Source organism: Callithrix jacchus, chromosome 9, assembly GCF_049354715.1.
Source record: "Callithrix jacchus isolate 240 chromosome 9, calJac240_pri, whole genome shotgun sequence".
Classification (NCBI taxonomy): Eukaryota; Metazoa; Chordata; class Mammalia; order Primates; family Cebidae; genus Callithrix; species Callithrix jacchus.
The window spans coordinates 116,697,579-116,725,000 of record NC_133510.1 but is presented as its reverse complement, the minus strand read 5'-3'; the positions used below and the strand labels follow the sequence as shown (position 1 = coordinate 116,725,000).

The following is a 27,422-nucleotide window of genomic DNA, read 5'->3' as shown; positions in this document are numbered from 1 at the left end:
CAGCTTGTTAGGAATAGAGTCCGCGTTCCCAGAGCTGCTGAATCCGAATCTGCATTTTAATGAGGTCCCCGGGGCATGTGTGTGCGTGTGGAAAGTTGAGAAGCTCTGTCCTAGACCATCTTTGAGGAAGAGGACAGCATCTTCCTTTTACTTCTCATATTCCAGGACATCATTTTCTTGGTCCAATGCAAATGTTAAAAAAAAAAAAAAAAGGCAAGTAATAAATGCCTGTGGGTCAAAGACTGATTCCACTGGGCTCTCTGGTTAGCCACGAAGCTCACAAGGCTGTGCGCCGGGACACGGCCGGCCAGGACCGTCCGCGTGGACCTGGTCACGTTACTGGATGTCTGTTGACCGCTAACACTGTGCGATGCATTGCACGGGGCATAGATTTGTGTGTCTGCAGGGCAGTGACCCGAACTCAGTGCTGGCTGGAGTGCTGGGCGCATCGAGGGAGATCGATAAGCAATTATAATTATTATTACCATTAATAATAAATGCTACCTGGTCCGGACAAAAGAAGCGGCGATGTGAGATGGGCACCTGCCTCGGAGCCTTTCACACGAAGCCTGAGCAGCGGTGGAGCTGGTCTCTTCATGGAGGAGAGCGGGGAGGGAAGGCGGGGTTCTGCCAGCCCCCGCTTCTGCGGCATGTGTATTCACAGCCTCCCTGGGAGAGTGGGAGTGGGGAGGGGACCCCCAGGGAGAGAAGTCTTTCCAGAGTCGGATGGAAGTCAGGGTGCTGGTGGTGTATGAGGTGACTCCCGAAGATTCTCTTGGATGGGCCAGCTCAGAGGACCCCACTGCCCCCCTGGCCTGGGGAAGAGCCCACTGCTCAGTTCTTGATGCAGAGGGCTCTTGGGGAGCACTGCTGCCCTTGAATGCATGCACTGTCCAGTGTCCACGCTGCCTAATGGTGACGCACACGAGTTTACCAACCAGACCACCAGGGCTCCAATCCAGGCTTCATTACCCCTGAACCGTGTGTCCTCAGACACGTCGCTTAGCCTCTCTGGGCCTCTGTTCACTCATTCCCTTAATGGTTATAACAACAGCGCCCATCCCACGGGGCTTCTGTGACGACTGAAACAATGGCACGAAGGGCCTCGTACAACCTGAGTGTTCCAGTGTTCACTGTTGTTGTTTACCTTCCTGCGTCTTGTCCCTCACTGGAACCCTGACGGCAGCACAGAGAAGGGGCTTGGTACATGTGACTTTATCCGTGGCTCCGTGAATAATCATGACCAGCATTTACTTGCTGCTAACTCTGCCAAGTACTATTTGAAGCATTTTCATCTATTAACTCAATTCATCTTTGCACCAATTCCTGGAGGAAAAAAAAGGTTACTATATCCATTTTACAGGTACAGAAACCAGAGCAGAGGGAGGAATTAATTTGCCCGTGTCATATAGTTAGTAAAAGATGGCATCAGAATTTGAACCCAGACAGTGTGAGTCCAGAGCCCACGTTCCTAACCTTGTAATAGGCTGCTTTTGAATGAAGGAGGGAAGGAGAGAGAGACAGAAAGAGGGAGGGAGGGAAGAAGAAAGGAAGGAAGGGAGGAGGAAGGAAAGGAGGAAGGGAGGGAGAGAGGGAGGAAGGGATGGAAGAGAAGGAAGGAAAGAAGGGAGGGCGGGGAAGAGAAAGGAAAGAAGGAAGGAAAAAAGGGAGGGAGGGAAGGAGGGAAGAAGGAGAGAGGGAGATATAAAAGAGATCATTAGGCAAACCAAGAGTTCATAAATGAACTAATGGATAGAAGAAAGAGTGAGAACTGACCCTGAGAGTCATTACAAGTTTAAAGTGAGTAAAGGCTCTGGGCACGGTACATAGTAAGTGCTCAGTGAACATTAGCAGTGATGAAAGTCAGACAGTGAAGATAATGAAGATGGAACAGCTGAGTGGAGAAATACAGGAATGACAGAGGATGGGACCAGCAGCTTGACATTAGGAGGGTTTGGCCAGCCAGATCTCTGGAGAAGCCAGGATGAGAGACACACAGAGGGTTGGACTTTTCTCTCCCTCATTCCACAGATGGGGCACTCGGAGGCACCACGAATGGAGAGAGACTCTCCCAAGGACACACGGCTGGTATTGGAGACAGGATTCCATTCCAGGACAACTTTCTGGGCACAGCCACTGTCCTTCAGGGTGCGTGGACTGGCACTTCACTGTATTGGGACAAGCAGATTTTCTAAAGGGCTGAGACAGAAGTAGTGTTTTCCCATTCAGCAAGCATTTATTGAGCACTTATAGTGTGCCTGGTCTTGTGCTAGGGGTTTTCTGACACATTGAGTGATTTCTCTGCACCTACTCTCTGCCTTCTGTAGGGCAAAACCTTAGGGATTAGGAATGGGCAGAACCCTGCACAGCTGACTTCAGAGGAAGAGGGGTTTCTGACTGTATCAGTCCGATTATGACAGCAGCCCCCAAATCTCAGCCCCTGAAAACAATTCATCATAGGCTGACATCTCACCCCGTGGGTTGGTGAGGAATATACTCCACATCATACTCCCCAACCAGGTGCCAGGCTGATGGGGGCTCCCCATGGTGGAATGCGGCTGGTAGGTGATGGGATGGGGGACAGGGAGGTGGAAGCACATGTTACCATGTTTGGACTTCAGCCTACAGGACCATGCTTCACTCTGCTCCTGTTCCATTGGTCAAAGAAAGTCACACAGCCATGCCTCATGTGGAGGGGGTAGGGAGGGCAATGTCACCACGTGGTCACCACACACAGTCCCCATACAGACCCACAGGGAGGAGGAGAGGCTGCCTGTGTACATGAGTAGAACCTTGAGAGATGGCGGGCTGGGGTGAGGAGTCATGGGTACAGGGAATGGGGTTAGGGCTCAGCCTAGGACTAGGATCGGGGCTCCGTCTATGACCAGTATTGGGCTTTAGTTTAGTATTGGGATTAGGGTCCAGTCTCAGTCTGTACCAGGGTTACAACTCAGTCTGGAACAAGGATCAGGCTTCAGTATGTGACTGGGGTCAGGACTCAGTCTTTGACCAGAGTTGGGGCTTAGTCTGGGAGTAGGGTCAAGAGTCAGGCTGGGACTAAGATTAGGGCTTACATTGTAGCTGGGATACTCTGTGATTGTGCTCAAGGCTCAGGCTGTAACAAGGGTCAGGGTTCAGTCTGTGCCTGGGATCAGGGTTTGGTCTGTGACTGGGATCAGGGATCAGTCTGTGCCTGGGATCAGGGTTCGGTCTGTGCCTGGGATCAGGGTTCGGTCTGTGCCTGGGATCAGGGCTCGGTCTGTGACTGGGATCAGGGTTCGGTCTGTGATTGGGATCAGGGCTCGGTCTGTGCCTGGGATCAGGGTTCGGTCTGTGCCTGGGATCAGGGTTCGGTCTGTGCCTGGGATCAGGGTTCGGTCTGTGACTGGGATCAGGGCTCGGTCTGTGCCTGGGATCAGGGTTCGGTCTGTGACTGGGATCAGGGCTCGGTCTGTGACTGGGATCAGGGCTCGGTCTGTGCCTGGGATCAGGGTTCGGTCTGTGCCTGGGATCAGGGTTCGGTCTGTGCCTGGGATCAGGGATCGGTCTGTGCCTGGGATCAGGGTTCGGTCTGTGACTGGGATCAGGGCTCGATCTGTGCCTGGGATCAGGGTTCTGCCTGGGATCAGGGTTCTGCCTGGGATCAGTGTTCAGTCTGTGCCTGGGATCAGGGTTCGGTCTGTGCCTGGGATCAGGGTTTAGTCTGTGCCTGGGATCAGGACAGTCTGTGCCTGGGATCAGGACAGTCTGTAACTGATATCAGGGCTCAGGCTCCAGCAGGAGTCAGGGCTTACTCTGGAGCCAGTATGAGGGTCCAGCCCTCCACCAGCATGAAGATCCCCTATGACCCATCAGTACCCCCATACCAAAATGTTCCGAGGCCAGAGCCTCACACCCAGCACCACTGACCTGCAGCATCAACTTCAACCCCACACCGCAGAGCCCAGGAGCCCTGCCTCCAGTGCCCCAGGATGCCTGTCCCAAAGTGGAGCCTTCCCCCATTACTTGCCCAGCAGCCTCAGGTCGGCCCAGTGTGTCCCAGTGCTGCCGTGGGCGCCGTGGGCCCCTCGTCCCCGCCTGCCCTCCACGCGCCTCCCTCCCGCCTCCTCCCTCTGCCACCAGCTGCCGGCTCCGTCTGCTCAGTCTCTCTCCGTCTCCCCCCTCTGCCTTAGAGACAGCTATAAGTCTCCCGTGAAATATATACAGTGTAAATATATAAAAAGCTTGTGCCTGCCTGCTGCTTATGTATTCATGAAATAGTAAATAAATTTTATGGGATAATTTGAAGGCTGCCAGGAAGCCGGGAGATGAAAACGAAGGCCTAATGAGATGGAGTATCAGGGCGGCACACGCGCAATCGATCGGCGGCTGCCTGGCCCGAGCCGGGACGAGCCCATCTCCATGGCCCGGGGCCTCGCTGACGAGACACTTCAGAGGGGCTTCCAGGGGCCATAAACCACGGGTGGCTGCAGCGGGGGGGCGGGGGAGGCCTGGGCTCTGGAAGCAGTGATAGGGGAGCTGACAGCCACCTGCTGGGAGGCACGGGCTTCTTTTCCTAGCTCTGCCAGGGACGCGCTGTGTGACCTTGAGCCAGTCATGCTCCCTCTGTGTGCCTCAGTTTCTCCCCATGCCTGGCTTGTGGCAGAAGGTTCCTGGGCTGAGGGCTGTGGCTGTGACAGTCTTCTGGTAGCCCCCGTCCTCTCCTTCCTGACACGGCAGTGTGTAACAGTATGTTTATTTTATGCCTATTGGATGAATATCTGTCTCTCCACTAAACCTCAGCTCCATCTGGGCAGGCTCTAGGTCTATTTTGCTTACTGTGTAGTGCCTCTGGTGTCTGCCACATAGGAGGGTCCCAATAGAGAGTTATGGGTTGGGCCAGGTGCTGTGGCTCACACCTGTAATCCCAAAACTTTGGGAGGCTGAGGTGGGTGGATTGCTTGAGCCCAGGAGTTTAGGACCTGCCTGGGCAATGTGGCAAAACCCCATCTCTACTAACAATAAAAATAAAAATAAAATAGCCAGGTGTGGTGGTGCATGCCTGTAATCCCAGCTACACGGGAGGGTGAGCAGGGAGGGTGGCTTGAGCCTGGGAGGCAGAGGTTGCAGTGAGCTGAGATGTTGCCTCTGCACTCCAGCCTGTGTGGCAGAGTTACCGTGTCTCAAATAAAAAAAAAAAAAAGGATAGGCTGGATGGAGAATGGAATGAATGAGTGAGTGAATGAGTGAATGAAAAATTCAGAACAGATCCATTCACGCCACCATGCCACCACGTGATGCAAGCCATGATCACCTCCCTCTTGGACTATTGCAGTAGCTCCTCTCTGGCCTCTGTCACCACCCTGGCCCCTACAGGCCACCTCCCCACAACCCACAGAGGAATCTTGTTAGACTAATACATCATCACCTCCCGTGTTCAGCACCCTCCCGTGTTCAGCACCCTCCCACGTTCAGCATCCTCCCGTGGCTCCTGTATCCCTCAGAGAAACAGCCCAAGTCCTCTTTGTGTCAGGCAAGGCCTGCATGATCTGCTACCAGCCCCTCTGGCTGCCCCAAGCCCCACTGCCCATCCCCCCTCCCTCCCTGCAGTCACTGGCTGCCCACCACAGGGCCTTTGCACTGGCTGTTTCCTTCTGCCTGCGACTATTTCCCTTTTATATCCCATAACAAACTCCTTCACCCTTTTCAAGTTGTTGCCAAAAACATGTTCTCTATGAGGTTGCCCTGGCCACCTTGCCTAAAAATGCTCCCAACCTTCCCCTGGCACTCCCTGACCCCCTGCCCTGCTGCTACCATGCCCTGCCCACCACCTTATGACATACTATAGCATCTACTTATTGTTTGTTTGCTCTCGGCCTTCCACCAATGAGAAGGTGAGCTTCGCAGGCAGTGTTTGTCCGGTTTGTTCATTGCAGGGTCCCCAGGACCTAGAACATTGGCTGGCCCACAGGAGATGCTCTGGCAGTACATGAACAAATGAATATCTAAGGAGCCTTCTGAGGCTGATTTCATTTTTCTTTTTTGTTTTTCTTAGAGACGGGGTCTCGCTCTGTCACCCAGGCTGGAGTGCAATGGTGCAATCATAGCTCACTGCAGCCTCTACCTCCTGGGCTCAAGTGATCCTCATGCCTCAGCCTCTAAAAGCTCTGGGATTATAAGCATGAGCCACTGTGCCTGGCCTTCATTTAATTAAAAAAAAAACAAAAACTGGCTGGGGCAGTGGCTCATGCCTGTAGTCCCAAAGCTTTGGGAGCTCAAAGCGGGAGGATCATTTGAGCCCAGGAGTTCGAGATCAGACTGGACAACATAGGGAGACCCATCTGTACAAAAACATTTTTAAAATTAGCCTGACATAGTGGCGCATGCCTCAAGTAGATGCTGAGTATTATTATATTATTATTTAGGGTCTTGCACTGTCACCCAGGCTGGAGCCCAGTGATGCAGTCATAGCTCACTGCAGCCTTAAACTCCTGAGCTCAAGTGATCCTCCTGCCTCAGCTTCACAAACAGCTGGGACACTAGGTGTGCTGGAGTGCACTGGTGTAATCATAGCTCACTGCAGCCTCAAATTCCTGGGCTTAAGCAAACCTCCTGCCTCAGCTTCTGAAAGAGCTGGGACCACAGGCATGAGCCACCACCCCGGATCCATATAATAATATTCACCAGGCTGGGTGTGGTGGCTCATGCCTATAATCCCAGCACTTTGGGAGGCTATCTTGGGTGGATCACCTGAGTTCAGGGGTTCGAGACTAGCCTGGCTAACATGGCAGAACCCTGTCTCTACTAAAACCATAAAAATTAGCTAGGCATGGTGATATATTCCTGTAGTCCCAGCTACTCAGGAGGCTGAGGCAGGAGAATCGCTTGATCCTGGGAGGCGGAGGTTGCAGTGAGCTGAGATGCACCATGTACTCCAGCCTTTGTGGGGGGAGTGGCGGGGGGGTTAACACCTTCTTTGAGCCAGGTCACGCCCTGGGCATCAGGAATGTTCTGAGAGGTGGGGCTAGGTGGGCAGTGTCTTGAGAGAGGGAGGAGGGAGGGGCAAAGGGAAGGAACTCAACCTTGCTGGGTTGGGTGAGCGCAGAGAGAAGGGTGACCTTGGTGGTGGGTAAGGGGTGGTGAGAGGCCCCTGGAGCCTGGGCCTGGGAGGAAAGCCCACAGCCAGACAGAAAGCCAGGCAGAGCCCAGTGCACCTGTTGTGGGGAAAGGGAGAAGCAGGAGACCAAAGCCCAGCCCGGGCTGGAAGCCGCCTCCAGAGGCCATGAGGACCACCTCCCTGCCTTTGGCAGAGCCAGAAAGAACAGCCTGACCCTGCTCCAGGGACACCTCTGAAACTCCTCTGGGCCCATGAGATTGCCAGGAAGTCCTTCTCGAAGCTAACCTAAATCCACATGCTGCAGTTGCAGCCACGTCTCCTTGTTCCCAGCAGGGGCCTATGCCACAGTCCTCACACCCCTGGACAAGCACATCCAAGACCGCACTTAATGTTCAGAATCATACGTAGGGCACTGGAGTCAGGCAGGGGCCCTGGCTCTGCCACTCGTGAGCGGCCTTTGGCAAATTGGTTTCCCTAGAGCCTCAGTCTTCTCATTTGCAAAATGGAAATGGCAAAGCTGTCTAACACAACACAGAACTATTGTAAGTGTTAAAGAAAGCCAGTCATGGAAAAACACCTAGCAGGATGCTGGGCAGGCAGCAAGATTGAAATTGACGCCAGAGATAACTATGAATATGGGGCTGGGGCAGTGGCTTATGCCTGTGGTCCCGCTATTCCAGAGGCTGAGGCAGGAGGAATGCTTGAGCTGAGTTCGAGGCTGCAGTGGGTTATGATTACACCAGTGTGCTCCAGCCTAGACAACAGAGCGAAACCCTGTCTCAAAAAATGAAAAGTAAAAAATAAGCAATCATCATTACTGTAGGATTGTTATTGGGATTGAGTGAGATGATATTCACCAGGTGCTGAGCATGCCAGGATGACATGGGGACAGTTTCACCTCCCTCAGGAATTTATATGAGAAACACAAAGGCATATAAATAAGGAAATAAATAAATGGATAGGGCCATATGTAAATAAATGGAAGACAGTTAATGAAACTGAATTATTTGTTGAATAGAAAGAGCTGAGCTTGAGGCCTGGCAAAGAGTGAGTGCTCAATGAACCATAGCTAGAATTGCCATTGAACCATGATGGGCCTTACCTTTTCCGTGGCTCTGCTCTCAGTCAGTAGAACGAGGTCGTGGGTTGCATCTGTGGTTTCTAACGCAGCATGGCTGGGCTGCAGGTGGCTGGGGGGACCTGAGAGACACATGGCTTGCTGTTAACAGGATCTCTGTTCTTTCAGAGAGCTGTGCATGATGCCCATCGTCTTTCTGTCCTTGCTGGAGATGGGTCAACTCTGGAAATCAAGTATTTGCCACTGAAAAGCTTGCCCTTCGCCTCCTCTCCTTCCTCCCTCTCCTCCCTTTCCTCCTATTCTTCTTCCTGTGCATCCTCCCCTTCCTCCTCCCCTGAACTCTGACTTCATTTTTGTCCCACACAACAAGCCTGCCATTTCCCCTGACTGCGGTGCCTGCGCTGTCCCGCGGGCCGGGAGAGGCCACTGGACTTTGGTCCTCCGAGAGCCAGGTGTTATCCTGGAAATCATTTCTAGCAAGCCCTTAATCCACTCCAACCCGGAGAAGGCAGAACCAGCAGCCGCAGCCTCATTCCTCTCCTCTCTTGCCTCCTCCCTTTCTTTAAGCTGTGGAGTTCAGTGTCCAGAGCTCTCCTCCTCCTCCTTCTAAGGATGCTGGAGCCAGGGCCGAGGAGGCTGCAAAGGAGCACAGGCGTCACTTCTGCCCTGGTTCTAACCTCTCACACAAAGAGCCGGAGAAGAGGCCACAGAGGACGTTAAGAGCAAAGATTCAGGCCAGATGTGGTGGCTAATGCCTGTGATCCCAGCATTTTGGGAGGCTGAGGCAGGAGGATCGCCTAAATCCAGGAGTTTGAGACCAGCCTGGGCAACATAGCAAGACCCTATCTCTACACAAAATACAAGAAAAAATTAGCCAGGCATAGTGGCACACACCTGTAGTCACAGCTACTCAAGAGACTGAGCTCAGAGGATCACCTGAGCCTGGGAGGTGGAGGCTGCAGTGAACCAAGATTGCACCACCTGGACAAGCAGAGTAAGACCCTATTTCAAAAAAAAAAAAAAGAGTAAAGAATCAGGAGTCATATGAGCATCCTGGGTCTGGCACTGGCTGCTGTGTGACCTCAGGCAAGTGAGTGCACCTCTCTGAGTCTTGGATATACCAGCTGCAAAATGGGCATCAAATAAAAGCTACCTCCTTGGGTGGTGTCAAGATTCAAATCATGTGAAATGCTTAGGAAATCCTAAATGCTCAAAGTCTTTCCAGAAACTTCCAAGACTCTGCACATACTGTCCTGGGTTCCCCCGCCTCTTCCCTCCCGGCTGTTTCTTGAATGCCCCTGCCAGCCTCCTGGCACCTGTACCTGCTATTCCCTCTGCCTGGGCCCCACTCCTTGCCAATCTGTTAGAACATTCCTCCCAGGCTGTGACAAGCCCTTTCTTTAAGATCTTCCCTGACAATTTTACCACCCCTGTCCCTTTCCTCCCCCAGGGCAGCTCTTGCAGTGAAACTCCTTCAAGCTCCCTGTACCACAAGGCCCTCAATCCTCCATCCTTAGCGCCATGATTGGGTCACTTTGTTTTCCCCCACCAGACCCTAACCCCGCCTGCACAGGGTGACCTCCATCCTGTTCACCTGTGTGTCCCTGGCCATTTGTTGAAAAATAAATGAATCTCTTTCCACCAGTATGCCAGAATAAAGGATTGAGCTTCGGGACCCATAGAATTGGAGACCACAGGCTTGGAACCAAGTTACCTGGGCTCAAATTCTTCCTCTGTCCCCTCCCAGCTGGGTGGGTCTGGACAAGCACTGTGCTCCCTGTGGAATGAGAGAGTTGTGGTAAAGTGCTGAGGCTCGGACCTGGCACAACATTGGGGAGCGTCTGTCCTCATCTGTGCAGCGGGCCACGGTGGGGATGGGCAAGGTAGACATCAACTCCAGGGCAGGTGAAAGCTCACTGCTCTGGGGGGTGACCCAATACCCCCATGCCCAGTCCTTCCCCAGCAGTGTCCTCTTGCCCCGGACAGGAGAGATGGGGCTCTCTGGAGGTGAGCTCTGGGCTCTAGCTGTGCTGCGTCTACCTTCTAGGAACTCACAGTCTTGGGATGGGCCAAGCTCAGCCAAGGTAATAGTAGCAGAGGGACCATTGCAGGGACATCTGTTTGTCCTCAGATTTGGGGAATCCGAGAATTCCTCCCAGGATAGGAGCTGGGCCCTGGAGGAGGATGTGTTCTCCGTGCAGGGAGGTCAGCATTTCTCCCAGGGAGGAGCAGCCCCAGGGAGCTGCAGCCCAGCCCTAGGAAAGGGAAGAGGACAGGTGGGTCCAGTGGAGAGGAGGAGGGAGAGGGAAAGCTGGGAGGACGTAGGAGTGTCGGAACCTGCGGAACTGTCTTGTTCTCTCAGCAGTTCCATCCGCATCACAGAAAATCACTGTCATGGTTCTCCAGCAACAGCTTGCAAAGCAGTCTCTCTCTCTCTCTCTCTCTCTATTTTATATATATATATATATCTTTCTCACTCTCTCTTCAAAAAACACACACAAAAAAATTAGCTGGGCATGGTGGTGCATGCCTGTAGTCTCAGTTACTTGGGAGACTGAGCTCAGAGATCACCTGAGCCTGGGAGGTGGAGGCTGCAGTGAGCCAAGATTGCACCACCTGGGCAACCGTCTCTCTAGCTCTCTCTCTTTCTCTCTCCCCGATCCCCTCTCTCCTCCCCCTGCCCCATACACACTTCCTTTTAATTTGGTGGAATCTGATGGAGAAGTAATCATGATGAGCCTCGGGGTCAGAGTGGAGTCTTCCTTCCTCTCCATAGTGTCAAGTCCCTCTGTCCCCACCTATTGGCCACAGTGCTGAACCCGCATTTGCACCCTCCCCACCCCTCCCCCCCACTCCTGTGGCAGTATTTACTTAATTGTGCATAAGGACACAGGCCCCTCTGCAGCCTGCCTCCTTCTCACAGTGTGTGCAGCCCCCTCAAACATTCTCATCTCGGAGCCACACTGCGTCGTAGGGGAAGAAAACCGGAATCTTTTTCCCTTGAGATGAGGGAGGAAATGAGTTCCGAGAGGGGACGGGACGTGTTGGAGAGTCCATGGGCAGTGAAGATAACCCAGAGCTGGAACCCACATCCTGTGCCCCAGCAAAGGAACAGATACGGTAACTACGGTATTAGCATTGGTTTCTAGCTTAGCATTCATGGCACTTGAAGAGATACGGTGACTTGCACAAGGTCACCTGAGCTGGGATTTGAACCTGAACATGAGCATAGAGCTCGTGCTCCTTCGGTCACAGCCTCTGCCTCTCCAGAGGGATGGTCTAGGCCCTTGACAGCCAGGCATGCACCAGCCTTACCACTTGCTTCCTACCTTCCTCCCCAGCAGGTGCTGCCGTTCACCTGGATGGGCCTCGGGGCCGTTCTGCAAAGATGCCAAGCTCTCTGAAGCCTAGCCCCTTTTATGTGCTCTTCCCTGTGTCTGAGATGCCCTAGAAATGCCTAGGAAACTGAGCAGGTGTCACCACCTTTGGGAAGACTTCTGGAGCTCTCCAGAATCTTCCTGGTACAGATCCAGGTGGGGCTGCCTGTGCTCACTCGTAGCCATCCACCTGTGATGGGACCGCCTGTCGCTTGTCCACCTCTCCCTCCAGGCCGGCCACTTTGGTAGGAGATGCGTGGAGCATAGCAGCTTCGAGAACAGCTTTTGGAGACAGTCTCTGGTTAGCTCTTGCTACATAACAAATCATCCCAAAACCTAGTGCCTAAAACCACAATCATTTTATTATCTCTCTTGGTCCCAGGAGTTGACTGGGCTTAACGGGATGGTTTTGTTCATGGTCTTTCATGCAGCCACAGGCAGATGGGGGCTGGAACTGGAGTCACATCAAAGGCTCCCTCACTCACATGTCTGGTGGCTGAGTTAGGCTCTCTGCTGGGACCTCACCTGGGGCTGTCAACTGAAGCACCTCCACGTGGCCTCTCACTAGTTCCTCTGCATAGGCTAAATTGGGCTTCCTCACAGTATGGTGGCTGGATTCTAAGAGTGAGCAGCCTAAGAAAACAAAGCAGAAGTGGATCACTTTCCTAGGGCCTAGCTTTTGGTGTCACATAATGTCATTTTCGGTTTAGCATACTGTATCAGTCAAGGCAGTCAAAAATGCCAAGTTCAAAGGTGGGGGGGGTAGATCCTACCACTCCATGGGAGAAGATCAAGGTCACATTATAAGGATGGTGGCCATCTTTGAAATACAGTCAGACTGACCTAGGGTGATATCTTGCTACCATCACTTACTTGCCCTCTATTTCTTCATTTGTAAGACAAAAAGCTAATGATACTACCTATATCACTGGAGTCTCATAAAAGGAAAGTGAAAAAATGCATGTACAGCCCCTGGCCCTACTGCTGTATATATGATCACTCAACAAATGATAAATAAAATGACGATCATTCCTGTGCTTATAACATCTAACCCAGTAGACGAAGCATGCACACACTGAGCACTTGACGATTGTTTCTTGGATGTGTGAATGCCACGGTAAGAATGTTGGACCTCTTGGAGTTTCCCAGAAATAAGCATATATTTTTTTGAGACAGAGTCATGCTCTGTCACCCAGGCTGGAGTGCAGTGATGTGATCTCAGCTCATTGCAGCCCCTGCCTCCCAGGTTCAAGCAATTCTCCTGCCTCAGCCTCCCAAGTAGCTGGGATTACAGGTGTGCACCATGCCCAGTTCATTTATTTGTACTTTTAGTAGAGACTGGGTTTCACCAAGTCAGCCAGGTGGGTCTTGAACTGCTGACCTCAAGTGATCCTCCCACCTAGGCCTCCCAAAATGCTGGGATTACAGGTGTGAGCTACCACATCTAACCTATTATTTCTCGTTTTACAAGATGTTTTAAACAAAAAAATCAAAGAGCAAACAAAATGAAATTCTTGCACACTTCCACCCAGCTTTATCAAACGTTATTTTGCCATGTTTCACTTAATTTTTTTAACCATTACAGATATGTTAAAAGCATTACTTTCCCTTTGTTTCCTATAGGAAAGGGAACACTTCAATGTGGTATTTAAAACTGATTTGAGCAGTTTTTAATATTTTATTACATTTGTCTATATGCCCAGGTTTTGCGTGCTTTTAAATTTTATGTGAAGTGATATCATATTGAGGGTATTTTTTCTGCAACTTCCTTTTTTCTTCTGCATTATGCTTTTTAAGATTTATTCATGATAAAACTGACTCCTAGAGCTTACTTGCTAACTGCTGCACATCATTCTATTGCCTGTGTATGATGTAATTCATTAGTCCACTCTTCTACTGATGCACATTTAGGGTGTTTCTAGTTTCTACACTTTAATAATCAATACTGCAATCAACAACCTTGAATGTTTTTCATGTGTGACATTTCTCAGAATCTAGAGAAACAATTGGTGGGTTACAGGGGTGCATGCATCTTCAGTCTTCCTAAATAGTCCTAAATTATTCTCCAAAGTAGTTCTACCCATTCATATTCCCACCTGTGGAGTATAAATATTTCCTTGGCATCACCTCTCCCAACACTGGATATTGATGACATTTCTATTTTTGCCAATCTGATGGGAGAGAAATTGTGTCTCATTATTTGAGTCTGCCTTCCAATGTGATTGAGCCTCTTTTTGATGCTATTAACAGTGTGGGGTTCTCAGAACTGCCTGTTCCTATCTGCTGTCTATTTCTCTATCAAGTTGTTTGGCTTTTTTACCTTACTTGTGTGTACACTGAATACTAACTCAGAAACAGTTGTTTATCTGCTAAGTATCTTTTCCAGTCTATAGCTTGTTTTTCACTTTGACTATGGTGGTTTGATTGCATAAACATTTTAATTATTAATGTATCACTTTTCCTTTCTTGTTTTTGCTTATTGGGAATAGTTTAGAAAACCCATCTCTACCTCCTGAGATCAGAAAATTAATTTGTTTAATTGTAAGAAAGTTTTGCTTTTTTATATTTAAGTTCTTTAACCTTCTGGAGTTGTGTGTATATTGTGTGTGTGTGTGTGTGTGTGTGTGTGTGTGTGTGTGTGTGTGGTGTGAGGTAGGGATTCACATTTTGTTTCCTGTATATAAACAATTCATGCCAGGGGTGGTTGTTCACACCTGTAATCCCAGCACTTTGAGAAGCCAATGTGGGAGGATCACTTGAGCCCAAGAGTTTGAGATCAGCCTGAGCAGCATAGGGAGACCCTATGTCTACCCTCACCCCTTGCCAAAAAAAAAAAAAAAAAAGAAAGAAACACCATTCAGTGAATAGCCCATTTGGTTGAATTGAAGTTCAGTTGGTGAACAGACATCCCATGATTCTGAATGTCTCCTCTGTCAACTTCAAGACCATGCCTGTTTTTAGACTCTCTCTCTCTTGTGTCCCAGTCTCTCACTGGAAACTTCCTTTGCCTCTCATTAGTGGTTAGTGATGCTGCCTCATTTTCCCAAGCTCTTATTTTTTCCAATTCTAAAATGTGAGGCCTGAGTTTGATGCCCAGCTTGGCCACTAATTTGCCACATCACGTTGGGCCCACGCCTTCCTCCCTGAGCCTTTTCTCCCTCTGTGAACAACAGTAGGTGGTCAACCAGGTCATCAAGAGTGGATGGCTGTGGTGTTGGAGCGTGGTTCTCTCTCACTGAGCCAGCCCTTCACTCTCCAAAACACACATCTCCACAATTAGGGTGGCCAACTCTTCTGGTTTGCCCGGGACCGAGTAGTTTCCTGGGACATGGGACTTTCAGTGCTAAAATCAGGACAGTCCCAGAAAAACCAAGAACAGTTGGTCGCCCTATTAAATGGCTCTTGCCCTGCACCCACTAGATAGTAAGCTCCATCTGAACAGGGTGAACTTTGCCTATCACCATCCTCAATACCCAGAACGGTGCTGGCAAACTGTAGGTGTCCAATAAGTGATTATCACCATCCTCAATACCCAGAACGGTGCTGGCAAACTGTAGGTGTCCAATAAGTGATTTCTGAATGGTTTTTGGATGAATTAATGAGCATCCACACTATCCTCTGCTACCTCCCTGGTCAAAGCCACCATCGTGACCGCCTCCTAACTTGCCTCCCAGCTTCTGTTCTTAGCAAACTTGGTCTCTTCACCCAACAGCATGGAAGCTGGAATTTTTATAATTCCTCCACTCAAGATCTTCCAAAGGCTTCCCACTTGACATGGCTTGGCTGTGTCCCCACCCAAATCTCATCTTAAACTGTAGCTCCGATAATTCCCACATGTTATGGGAGGGACCCAGTGGGAGATAATTGAATCACAGGGGTGGTTTCCCCCATAGTGTTCTCATGGTAGTGAATATATCTCATGAGATCTGACTATTTTTTACAGGGTTTCCTTTTTCACTTGGCTGTCATTTTCCTTTTGCCTTCTGCCATGATCAGGAGGCCTCCCAGCCACGTGGAACTGTGGGTCCATTAAACCTTTCTTTATAAATTACCCAGTGTCTTTATCAGCAGTGTGAAAACAGACTAATACACCAGCCTCAATATCCATGCTTATAAGAGTTCCTCCAGCCCCATTACCTCTCTAACATTGACACGAATGGCGCTGTTTATTCAGGCCAACAATGCTGGCTCTTTTGCTAGTCTTTGAATTCTTCAAGTATGTTTCTACCTCAGGGCCTTTGCACTGGCTACTCTGTCTTCCTGGCACATTCCTCCAGATAACCATGTGGCTTGCTCCTTCCCCAAGTGTCACTATATAATATTGCAATTCCACACCCAACATCTCTTTTCTTTTTCCTGATTTGTTTCTCTTCCTGGTGTTTACAACCATCACACACACTACACATTTCACTTATTTATCTTGCTCACTGTCTCTCTCCCTGGGACATCAGTGCCACGAGGCTGGAATTTGTGTCTGTCTTGTCGTGTTCACCCCTATGTCCCCAGCACCTGCACACTGGAGCCAGACACTAGTGGGCCTAATAAGTCATTTGGCATCTTCCAACGTAGGATAAATGCCTAAATCTGAGCAGGGAAAGTGTGGTCTGGGAGCAACTCTCAAGGCTTCAGGAGCAAAGCATCTCTATGAATGAGGCCTGGGAGTGGGAATGCACACCTACAGCTCAGGGAGCAGAACACGGAGCAGGGCGAGGAAGGTCAGTGTGCACCGTGTGATGCCGCCACTCAGTCCCCACCTGTCCTTTCTGCAGCTGCCTCCTCAATGAAGTAGAGAGGCCTTTTCTTCTTTTCCTTTCCTCTAAAACCAATCTTTGTATTGATTTCTCCACCTCCACCTCCAGCTGTAGTCAGTGGGCGTTGGGAGAGACTGAGCGTGTCAGTTTTGCTTAAGAGTCCCCAGCCCCCATCTCAGGCAGCCACCAGCTGTCACATCAGGCTGCAGGGACCTGGATGCCTGCATCCATGGGGCTCCAGAGAGAACCAAACCAATCCCCCTCCTCCTCTGACACTCCCTGGGGGACTGGGTGGGTCAGTCATTCATGCCTTCAGCATTGTATGGGTGCCTAGTATTTGCCAGATCCCATTCTCAAGTTGAATTACTGGATGGTTCATTCAACTAATATTTAATGAGCACCTACTATGTGATAGGTACTGTTCTAAGTAGGATACAGCTGTAAGCAACAGATGAAAATTCTCTACCTTTATAAATGGGAGACAAGGAGAAAAATTAGCAAACTGCGTATAGCAATGGTTCACATGGGGTAGACGACAAAAACAAAAAAAATACAGAGTGGAGGGGTAGTGAGTATTGAGGTAGGAAAGCTACAGTTTTAAGGGAGTGTCAGGGTAACATTTGAAGCAAAGGTAACATTTGAACAAAGACTTGGGGGAGGTGAGAGAGGGTGGAAGTTGTTCAAAGAAGGTGAGGGAGTCAGCCATTGGTGATCTGGCAGAAGACAGTCCATGCCAGGAAACGGCAGCTGCAAAGTTCTAGGAAAAGCAAAGGGATCTGTGTTCCCGGGCTGGAGTAAGTGGCAAAGCAGAGAAAGTGGGTGACAAAGCCAGAGAGGTAAGAGGTAAAATCCTGAAGGGCCTCCTATGCCCTGGTGGGGACTTTGGCTTTCCCTGTGCAACGGGATGGGAGATATTAGAGGTTTCTGAGCAGGAAGCAACACTCTTTGACAAGTTATAATGGGACCATCTGGCTGCTGTGAAGAGAATAGACTGAAGGAAGGGAAGGGAAGAGGCAAGGCTACCTTTTGCTCGCTCCACTCCCTTACTGGCAGACATTCTGCCTAATTTGTAGACAGCAGTGTTGTCCCGTGATGAAATGGGCTACCTGGAGAGAAACTGAGTTCCTTGCCATGGGAGGCACACAAGCAGAGCCTGATGCCCTGTCAGGGATGAAGCAGAGGACATTCTGTGTGTGGCCAAGTGGAGAAACCAGAGAAGCCTAACATGACCCCTAGACTTCCTCTGTATCCTGAGAGTTTAAAGAGAGAGAGCTTAGGTTTTCTGAATTTCTTATCCTTCCTCCCCGCAACTCTCCCACCCCCACTGCCACCTAGATTCTGACATAGGTCAGAATCTTCTTTAGTTGCCCAAGTGACAAGAACTCACATCAGATTGGTTTGAGCACATAGGGAAGTTGACTGGATCACAAAATCAAAAAGGCCAGGCTTCAGGTGCAGCTGGACCAAGGAGCCCCACTGACATCATTTGGAATCTGTTTCTCTCCACCATGTGGCTCTGCTTTCTTCACTGTTAGTCTTGAAGGCTCTCTTTGCATGGTGGCAAGAAGCAAACCAAGAGAAAAAAAACAAAAAACAGAAACACTTCTTTACCAGCAAAAATACCAGCATGGAATCTCACTGGCCTAGCTGAGTCATGTGCACATTCTTTAACCAATCATCACAGGCAGAGGTGTGGAGTGTTCTGATTACCTGGGGCTGGTCTCATGTCCCTGGAGCTGAGGGCAGAGGGGCAGCCCCGCCCCAGTCATGGGGGTGAGAAAGGAGGAAGGAGATTCCTCCAGGGAAAATGACAGGGAACCATGGTAGAGGAAGGTATGGTTGATCTCAGACCGCCTCAACCAATGGAGAGGGAGCAGGAGAGCCTGAATTACTCCTGTGTAGCTTTGCAATTACTAGTTTTCCTGAATCACAACCCAGAAGCTCACAAAACTTGGTCAAGGGCAAGTACATTTGAACAGCACAGTTACAGTTATTTGCAAACGAAGTCTGGACCATAAACATAAAGCTTTCCAAAGTCTGTGCTCAGCCATCAACCCCAAGGCCATCTGGACACTGCCAAGTCTGAACCCACTGGAAACAACATAAAAGCAACAGCAAGGGGTTGCATAGCAGGGGAGGATGCTCTGAGTCCCACAAGCTGCAAAGCCAGTGATGTCTCACAAAGAAACCACACCTGCCCTGCCAAGAGGAGCTTAAGAGGTCATGAGACTCATCCCTCTGCCTCCAAGGAGGGCTGCAAAACAAATATCAAGCCATATGGATCCAGCTTGGGGGGGATCTGACTCAGAAACATCAGGTAGACTTGTCTTCAGCAAACTGGGATTTTAACAGTGAAACCCACGTTTACATTTGTGGTAAAAATGCCATAGAGAGTAAGCAACAGCAGTTTCTCAAACGCAAGATTTCTGCCCTTGCGGGATTCCTTCCTCTTTCTCAGTAACGCATTTCTTTAGGTGGTTGATGTTCTGGGCGCCAGGCAGCTCTGAGCCTCAGGAGAGCCCAGAAAATGTGTCCTGTAATGAGGGATTGAAGGAATTAATGGAAACACTAATACAGCACATCTTTGTAGTTTTAAGCTACAGTTTTAAAGTCAAGAGAAGTAGGTGTGTCCATTGTTTGGGTTGCTATACACTGGATAGCTTATAAACAGCCACAATTTATTTCTCACAGTTCTGGCGGCGGGAGTCCAAGATCAAGGTGCTATCAGATTTGGTATCTGGTGAGGGCCCACTTTCTGGTTCACTGATGGCCCTTTCTAGCTGTGGAAAATGCCAAGGATCTCTCTGGGGACTTTTTTGTAAGGGCACTAATTACATTCATGAGGGCTCCATCCCCATGACCTACTCACCCCATAAAGGGCTGACTTTCTAATACTACTATCATGTTGGTGGTTAAGTTTGAAGGTACGAATTTCTGGGGGATGCAAACATTTAATCCACAGCAGTGTGTCAGAGCACTGGCTCTTCAGTCTGTGGAGCCTTGAGTATGTTCCTAAACCTCTCAGAGCCTCCATTCTCTGACCCTTACAAGGAAGCTACTCGATGTTGTTAGCCATCAGGGGAAATGCAAATTAAAACTTCAGTGAGAGACTGTAATGAGCCCACTGAAATCAAGGACTGACCACACCAAATATTGACAAGGATGTGGAGCAACTTGAACAATTCATCATTTAGTGAAGAGTGCACTTGATACACACTGGTTTCTAATTCTTCTGTCACCTGTTAAGGCTGGTGGGAATGTAAAATGATATGATCACTTTGGAAATTTCTGTGACAATTTTCTTTAGTAAAAACCAATCCAACACCTACCCTATAACTCAACAATTCCACTCTTAAGTATTTACCCAAGATAAATAAAAACACGGTCTGCAAAAAGATTTGTATAAAATACAGCAGCCCAGGCCGGGCGCGGTGGCTCAAGCCTGTAATCCCAGCACTTTGGGAGGCCAAGGTGGGTGGATCACGAGGTCAACAGATCGAGACCATCTTGGTCAACATGGTGAAACCCCGTCTCTACTAAAATTACAAAAAATTAGCTGGGCACGGTGGTGCGCGCCTGTAATCCCAGCTGCTCGGGAGGCTGAGGCAGGAGAATTGCCTGAACCCAGGAGGCGGAGATTGCAGTGAGCTGAGATCGCGCCATTGCACTCCAGCCTGGGTAGCAAGAGCGAAACTCCGTCTCAAAAAAAAAAAAAAAAAAAAAAAAATACAGCAGGCCAGGCACAGTGGCTCACACCTGTAATCCCAACACTTTGGGAGGCTGAGACAGGTGGATCACTTGAGGCCAGGAGATTGAGACCAGCCTGGTCAGCATGTTAAAACCCCATTTCTAAGAAAAATATAAAATTTGGTTTGTCGTGGTGGCACATGCCTGTAATCCCAGCTACTGAGGAGGCTGAGGCAGGAGAATCACTTGAACCCCAGAGGTGGAGCTTGCAGTGAACCAAGATCTGTTGCCACCCTGGGCAACGGAGTAAGACTGTCTCAAACAAAAAAATATTCATAGCAACTTTATTCTTGATAGCCCCAAATTTGAAACAACCCAAATGTCTCCCAATAGGTCAATAAATAAACAAATGGTGACATGTCCATACAACAGACACTACCCAGCAATAAAAAGAAACAAACTCTTCCATTTATTTATCTATTTATTTTCTTTTACAAATACAAATCTTTGTACCTATTTATGGGGTACAGATGATATTTTGCATAGAATGTGTAATGATCAAGTCCGGGCACTTGGGGTGTCCATCACCTTGACTACTTACCATTTCTACATGCTGAGAATATTTCGAGTTCTCTCTTCTGGCTACTGTGAAATACACAATACATTGTTCTTAACTACACTCACCCTACTCTGCTATCAAACATTAGAAGTTATTCCTTCTGTCTAACTGTATATTGGTACCCATTAACCAACCTCTCTATATCTTCCACCCACACACCTTTCCCAGCCTCTGTTATCTGTCATACGACTCTCTCCCTTCAATAGATCAAGTGTTTTAGTTCCACTTATAATCAAGAACATATAACAGGCTTATGTCACTTAACATAATGACCTCCAGGTTCATCCATGTTGCTGCAAACGACATGATTTAATTCTTTTTTTTTTTTTTTTTTTTAAGAGAGAATCTTGTTCTGTCCCTCAGGCTGGAATATAGTGGCATGATCTTGGCTCACTGCAATCTCCACTTCCTGGGTTCAAGCAATTCTCCTGCCTCAGCCTCCCAAGTAGCTGGGATTACAGGCACCCACCACCATGCCCAGCTAATTTTTTTTTTTGTATTTTTAGTAAAGTTGGGGTTTTGCTATCTTGGCCAGGATGCTTTTGAACTCCTGACCTCAAGTGATCTGCCCACCTTGGCCTCCCAAAGTGCTAGGATTATAGGCATGAGCCACTGCACCTGGCCAATTTCATTCTCGTTTATGGCTAAATAATATTCAATTGTGTATTTATACCACGTTTTCTTCATTCATCCCCTGATAGAGAGACACTTAGGTTGATTCCACATCTTTACCATTGCAAATGGTGCTGCAGTAAACATGGGACGGCAGGTATCCTGTTGATAAATGGATTTCTTTTTCTTTGGATAAACGTCCAGTAGTGGGATTGCTGGATCATATGATAGTTCTACTTTTAGTTTTCTGAGAAATCTCTATACTGTTTTTCATAGCAGCTGTACTAATTTACATCCCAACCAACAGGGCATTTTCTGTATCCTTTTCTCTGTTTCCTCACCAGCACCTGTTGTTGTTTGTCTTTTTAACAATTGCCTTTCTAACTGGAGTAAGACAATATCTTACTGTGACTTTGCTTTGTGGTTCTCTGATTAGTGATGCCGAGTATTTTTCATATACCTGTTAGCCATTTGTGTGTCTTCTTTTGAAAAATGTCTATTCATGTCCTTTGCCCAGGTGTTAATGGGATTTTTTTTTTTTTTTTTTTTTTACTGTTGAGTCGTTCCCTTTACAACAAACTAGTGATAAACATAACACATGGATGACTCTCCAAGTTTTATGCTGAGTGAAATCCTTACACAAAGGGTCCATTTGTGCAATTCCACTTATATGAAGTTTTACAATAACCAAACTAATCTGTGATGGTTAAAAAAAAAAGTAGAAACAGTGTTGCCTCTGGATGTTGGGGATTGATTGGGAAGGGAATTAGCATATTTTCTAGGGAGATGGAAATTAATTCTATATCATCATATAGATGTGCATTGCTCAAGTGCAGGTGTCTGTCAAAACTCATCGAATGGTACACTTAAGGTCTGTGGTTTTTGCCGTTTGTGAATTTTACCTTACAAAAGGAACCCTAACCAAATATTGCATTTCAATTAAAGGGAGAGGTGCTCGAGTAGTTAGGAAGAACTGTACAGATGTCTATAGCTTTCCTTCAATTGCATAAAAAATAGATGGGCTGATAGATGGATAGCAGGATGGGTAAATGAATCAGTCTGGGATAAGGAAAGTGTTGAAAAGCATTAATGGTGGAATCTAGGTGGCAAATATATGGGTATTAACTGAAAACTCTTTCACCTTTGTGTTTGAAACTTCATCATGAAATGTTGGGGACCTGCCTCACCAGGCTGAAGTGAGGTGCTCGTGGGATGAAGCCAGCCCAGTGACCATTCCAGAGAGGACACTTGACACATGGCAGCCATAATTACGATCATCAGTAGGGCTATGTGGAAGTAGGAGAGAGGGTATGCAAGATATGGCGAGACCCCAGTCGGCAAATCTTTCCTACTATTACTATTTTAATTGTCTAAACTTTTAGAGTTGCTAATACCTGCATGTGGTACGGAATTTCAAAGATACAAATGTGTACAAAGCATGACCACTCTCCCTCCCTCCTCTGTCCCCCGGTTACCTAGTCCCCACAGTTTTCCTGTTTCTTTCCAGGGATATTTTATACTATATATGCAATTATATGTGTATATATATTTTCCTTTTGTCATAAGTGCATGCTATAGATTCTTCTAGAATTTTTTAAATTTAATATATCCTACTGATTCTTCTATATCCACACATATGACCGGTCATTCTTTTATATGCCTGCATAGTTTTCCACTGGGTGGATCCATCATAGTATTTTTGCTTAGTCCCATATTGATGGACAGTTTGTCAAACCTTTTGAATGCTGCCTTGTTCTTAAAGACTTGGGTACCAAGCTTAGCACCTCTCAGTAAATGAGTTGAAGAGTAGGGGCTTCTCTGGTCAAAACCCACAGCACATCATTAAGTCTTTGGGTTTCCTCACTCCAGCTTTTATTAAATTATCCCAATTTGTCCTTTCAAATAGATGTCTTTTCTTAAGTAGTGATTTACCACAATTAAGCCCCCCAAAATTAAATTAAGTGAATTACGTCTCTCAGGTTGGGTGTCTGCGGGAACCAAGGTTGGGCGCAGTAATGGTCCAAATGCTATTAAAAGCAAAGGCAGGAGACTGTGCGCGGAGTTAGAAGGGAAAATTCATAGCTCCGCTGATACGCCATGATAAATAATTATGAGTTATTAATTTTAAATTACATCTTTAATGCGTTGCATGATTTTAATTCCCCCTACAGTATTAATATCGGACTGGCTTTGATTAATTTAAAGCAGAACAGAAAGGTGCCAATTAAGAGAGCTAGCTGGGAACTTTGAGGTGTTTATATCTGTCTCTCGATAGCCCCCATGGTGGGGGGCAAGGTCATTCCTCAAGGGAAGCTGGCGATTGCCCACAGCAACCCTGGGTGGGAGGTGTCAAGAAGAGTGGGAGATGGATGTTAACCCTTTTAGAGTCTTCGAGTGCTAGAGAGGAAAAAGAGAAGGTTGGAAAAATGGAAGAGCTGATCCAAGCTCCAAGGCCTTTAATGAGCCAGGAGATAGGCTGGGATGGGGCTTGGCACCTGCATGGCCTCAAGGCAGAATCAAGGAGCAGGACTCCTGGGTTCTGGGATTCACTTTGTCACATAGGGCCTTGGCTTTGATCTGTCTATGCCTTCATGGAGTCTCAAGACTTGGACAGAAGGGGTAACACTTGGTGACTATGAAGCAATGAATCCAAGAATTTCCTAACCAGCTGAATGGTAACAAGGTTATGCTTGGAACAGCAGCCCACTGTAAGAAAGAGGCACATAGAGAGAGGTGTTTGGGTAACATTTGGTTTTACATAATAGCTACGTATTTACTTTAATGCATGCTAGAAAGAGATATATAACCAGCTCCTTCAACCCATGATTTCATAGATACGATTGCTTTGGTCGAGGCTAAATTTAAGTTAAAAAAAAAAAAAAGATCCAAAACAAAAAATCAAGCAAAAGCACCGTCGTGTTTGGCATGTGGCTATGGCAGAACAATGCAGATGTTTGTTATGCCGGCAATAGCTAAGTGACCAAGGGCGATGACTTCACATTAATGTCATGATAGTCGCAAATGACAGAAACCCCCAGGCTTGGAAAAAGGAGATAGCACTTGATAAATACGAAGCAATGAATCAGAGGATTTTCTAGTTAACTGAATGCTGAGAGGATAGTGTCTCGTATAGCCACTTACTGATATAATATGGCACAAATGGAGATGCTTCGGGGTCATCTATGAACTTTTAAATTTCTCTTTAATAGTTAGTGCTTCGTGTGTGCCAGCTCACCAGGACTTTTGCTTTTGTGGATAGTATGGCTGAGGTTAAAATTCAGTTTGAGTTTCTTAAAAAGAGTGACTTAAAATATTAAGGCATGGTTGTATGTGGTATGCAGCTGTGGCAAATAATCATTATGACGGTGACACACAAGTAACTGAGGTTAGTGAATATCAAATTAATGTCACGGCAGCTGCATAGGATAGAAATCCTAGTCAAGGCTCTAAATTAATGACCCTAGATGAGAGTGAGCATAAAAAGAAGTCGCCACAAGCCACAGTGTGAATTTATCACCTCTTCTCTTCCATGACAGATTAGCCTCGATAGTGCCAAAGCACTTCCCCATTAGGCACATTTGGTTCTGAAAGTCATCCTGAAGATGGGCAGTGGCTAGAAAAGTTCCTGACTCATGGCAGGTGTCCAGCATGCAGTTGTGGAGTGAGGGAAAGCGGCAGGAGGGAGAGAAACAAGAAAAGATGGAGAAAAGGAAGAATGAAGGAGAAGAAAACAGCAGGTGTTCGATCAATGCTAACGTGATTATTCCACGCCAAGTGTGGTTTGGAGCACTCGGCATGGGTCATCCCATTCAACACTCACAACAGCCCTATGAAGTAAGCATTCTCATTGCTCCCAGTTCACAAGGAGGAAACTGAGGTTCAGAGAGGTGGAGCAACTTGCCTGAGGTCATCCAGGTAGTAGGCAACAGAATCAGATACTATTACTCTCCAGGTTTTATCATCTCAGAGCCTGAGGCACAGAGAGGGTAAGCAACTGACCCAAGGTCACACAGTTGGATCCAGAGCTGTAGCTCTTAAACACCAAAGAGCTATGCTGCTTCATAAAAGAGACACACATTTTATAGATGTGAAAAGCTGAGACACAGATTGTGTTAGTCCTAAGGGCACTTACTCAGTGGAGACTTTACCTTGGGTATTGGGGCTCCCCACACCATGTTCTTGTCATCACAGGTGACTATGTCTACCTGACCCCCATAAACACTGGGGAAGGGTCTTTTCATGGGCCAAGCAGAAGAGGGAATCTTGACAAGCACATCATGGTGCTCAGCTGGACATGGGCTCCTCCGCCCTGACTCTGTCCCTCCCAGGCTAGGTTCCTCCACCTGATGGTCTCCCATAAGCCTCTTTTGTGGCTCCCCACCAGCCCTGAGAGCCTCTGGAAACCCAGCCAGAAATGCCAAGCCCAGCTTCCCAGCAGAGTTACAGAAGCGAGACAATCACGTTAGGTCCCTGGGGCGGATTTGGCGGCCCCGTCACGCCTTTGAAAGGCAAGCATTCGCTGGGTGGACAGCAGTGAGTGGCTGGAGCTGGTTTCTGTTCAAAGCTCCTTCCTCTAGAGGCATTAAAGATGGATTATAATTCAGAGAGTTAGAGAAGGGTGAATGAAGCCACCTCCTCTCACAGATAAGATGGTCATGCAGGTGGGACCTTCCGGGTCAAGGGCAGCCGGGATCCAGCAGCAGAAACAACAGCAGCAACGATGAAGACAGCTGCTGTCACAGCGCATCCCCTGTGCCCGGCTCAGTGCCCCATTCTGTAGATGCACAGCTTGCTTTAACTCTCACAGCCACCCTGAAAGATAGACATTAATCCCCAGATGAGGAAAGCAAGACACAGAGAGATTAGGTAACCGACTGGGGGCAACCCAGCTAGGTAAAATGCAGAGCTCAGATTCCAACTCAAGTCCAACAGTTCTTGCTATTCACTACCTGTCCTCCGACTGGAATGAATTAATTTATATTATTGCTTAAGTCCCATCTTCCCTGCTGCTTCACAAGATCAAGGCCAAGGTCCACGTCTGTTTCATTCCCATTGCATCTCCAGAGTCAGGCAGCGTGCCTAGCAGAGAGTGAGTGCACAGTGAATATTTGCAGAATAAACTTTGAAAGGAAGAAAGGAAGGAGGGAGAGAGGGAAAAAGAAGGAAGGAGAGAGGGAAGGAGGGAAGGAGGGAAGGAGGGAAGGAGGGAAGGAGGGAGGGAGGGAGAAGGGAAGGGAGGGAAAAGAAGGAAAGGAAGGAGAGAGAGTGGAAGAAAGGGAGGAAGGAAGGAAGGAAAGGAGAAGGGACAAAAGGAAGGGAGGGAGAAAAGAAGGAGAAAGGGAATAAGGAAGGAAGAAAAGAAGGAAAGAAGAGAGGAGGTATGGAGGAAGGAAGGAAGGAAAGAAGGAAAGGAGGGTGAGGGTAGGAAATAGAAAGGAGGAAGGAGGAACATATAGCCCAATGTCCGCAGCATGCTTGCCCTCACATCTCTGCTTGTCTGCTCTGCAGTGAAGGGCACACTGAGAGGGGAGACGCTGAGCACAGGCACAGAGGCAGGAAGGGTGAGCAAATACAAAGACCTCCACGTTGTGCAGTATATACATGATTGATGAGTGTTGGACAGAGAGGGAGAGAAGAGACTCCCAGATTCTAGTCCCCACTCTGACTTGTCATGTGACCTTAGGCAAGTCAGTGTATTCCTCAAAGGTGGTCTTTGTTTCCCCATTTCCCTGCCTCACAGGGCTGTTCTGAGGACTAGAGGGGAAATTGCACTTTTCAAAGCCAGGGTGACCCAATGACAGTGTTATCCTCCCTGCCCTTGACTCAGATCTAATCAAAGGACCGCTCCCTTCAGCCCACAGTTCAACATGGAGGGGAGAAAGTCATGAGGGTGGGTGCAAGGAGCACAGCTGGGCAGCTGCAGGGTTGAATCCTGCTTCTGGAATTCGCTTGCTGTGAGACCTTGAGCAGCAGACTTATTCTCTCTGGGTCTCCGTCTCTAATTTGCATCTGGAGGAATATGCTAGGCACGCCTCTCTCACAGGGTGTAGTGATGACTCTGTGAGACGGGGCTTGCACAGTGCCTGGCCGGTGGTCAGCACTGACTGCACTGGAGCTGCTCTTTGTAATAATGCTGCACGTTAGTGAAATCACCCTGGCAGCCGGGCTGAGGACTGCGGAGGTTCGGAGGGCTTGCTGAAGA

The 27,422-nt window shown here is 48.2% G+C and overlaps 1 protein-coding gene across 5 annotated transcripts in view; it reads right to left on the bottom strand.

Annotated features, from left to right (window-relative positions):
• The window catches only part of LOC118144345 (uncharacterized), a 48,699-nt gene that overhangs the window by 10,514 nt on the left and 10,763 nt on the right, over positions 1-27,422 (bottom strand). For 3 of the 5 annotated variants that reach the window (XR_013522398.1, XR_013522399.1, XR_004729098.3), the window contains 7 exons: positions 17,690-18,836; positions 17,409-17,463; positions 12,077-12,184; positions 9,889-9,951; positions 9,069-9,176; positions 8,199-8,396; positions 1,148-1,326 (listed from right to left, as the gene is read on the bottom strand). Coding sequence is in view for 1 of the 5 variants with exons in the window: in XM_078338130.1 (XP_078194256.1) it covers positions 8,218-8,396; positions 9,889-9,951; positions 12,077-12,184; positions 17,409-17,463; positions 17,690-17,710 (426 nt within the window). In the remaining 4 variants the exon portion in view is untranslated. The remainder of the gene's footprint in view (positions 1-1,147; positions 1,327-8,198; positions 8,397-9,068; positions 9,177-9,888; positions 9,952-12,076; positions 12,185-17,408; positions 17,464-17,689; positions 18,837-27,422) is intronic. The other 2 variants (XM_078338130.1, XR_013522400.1) reach the window with 2 other exon arrangements.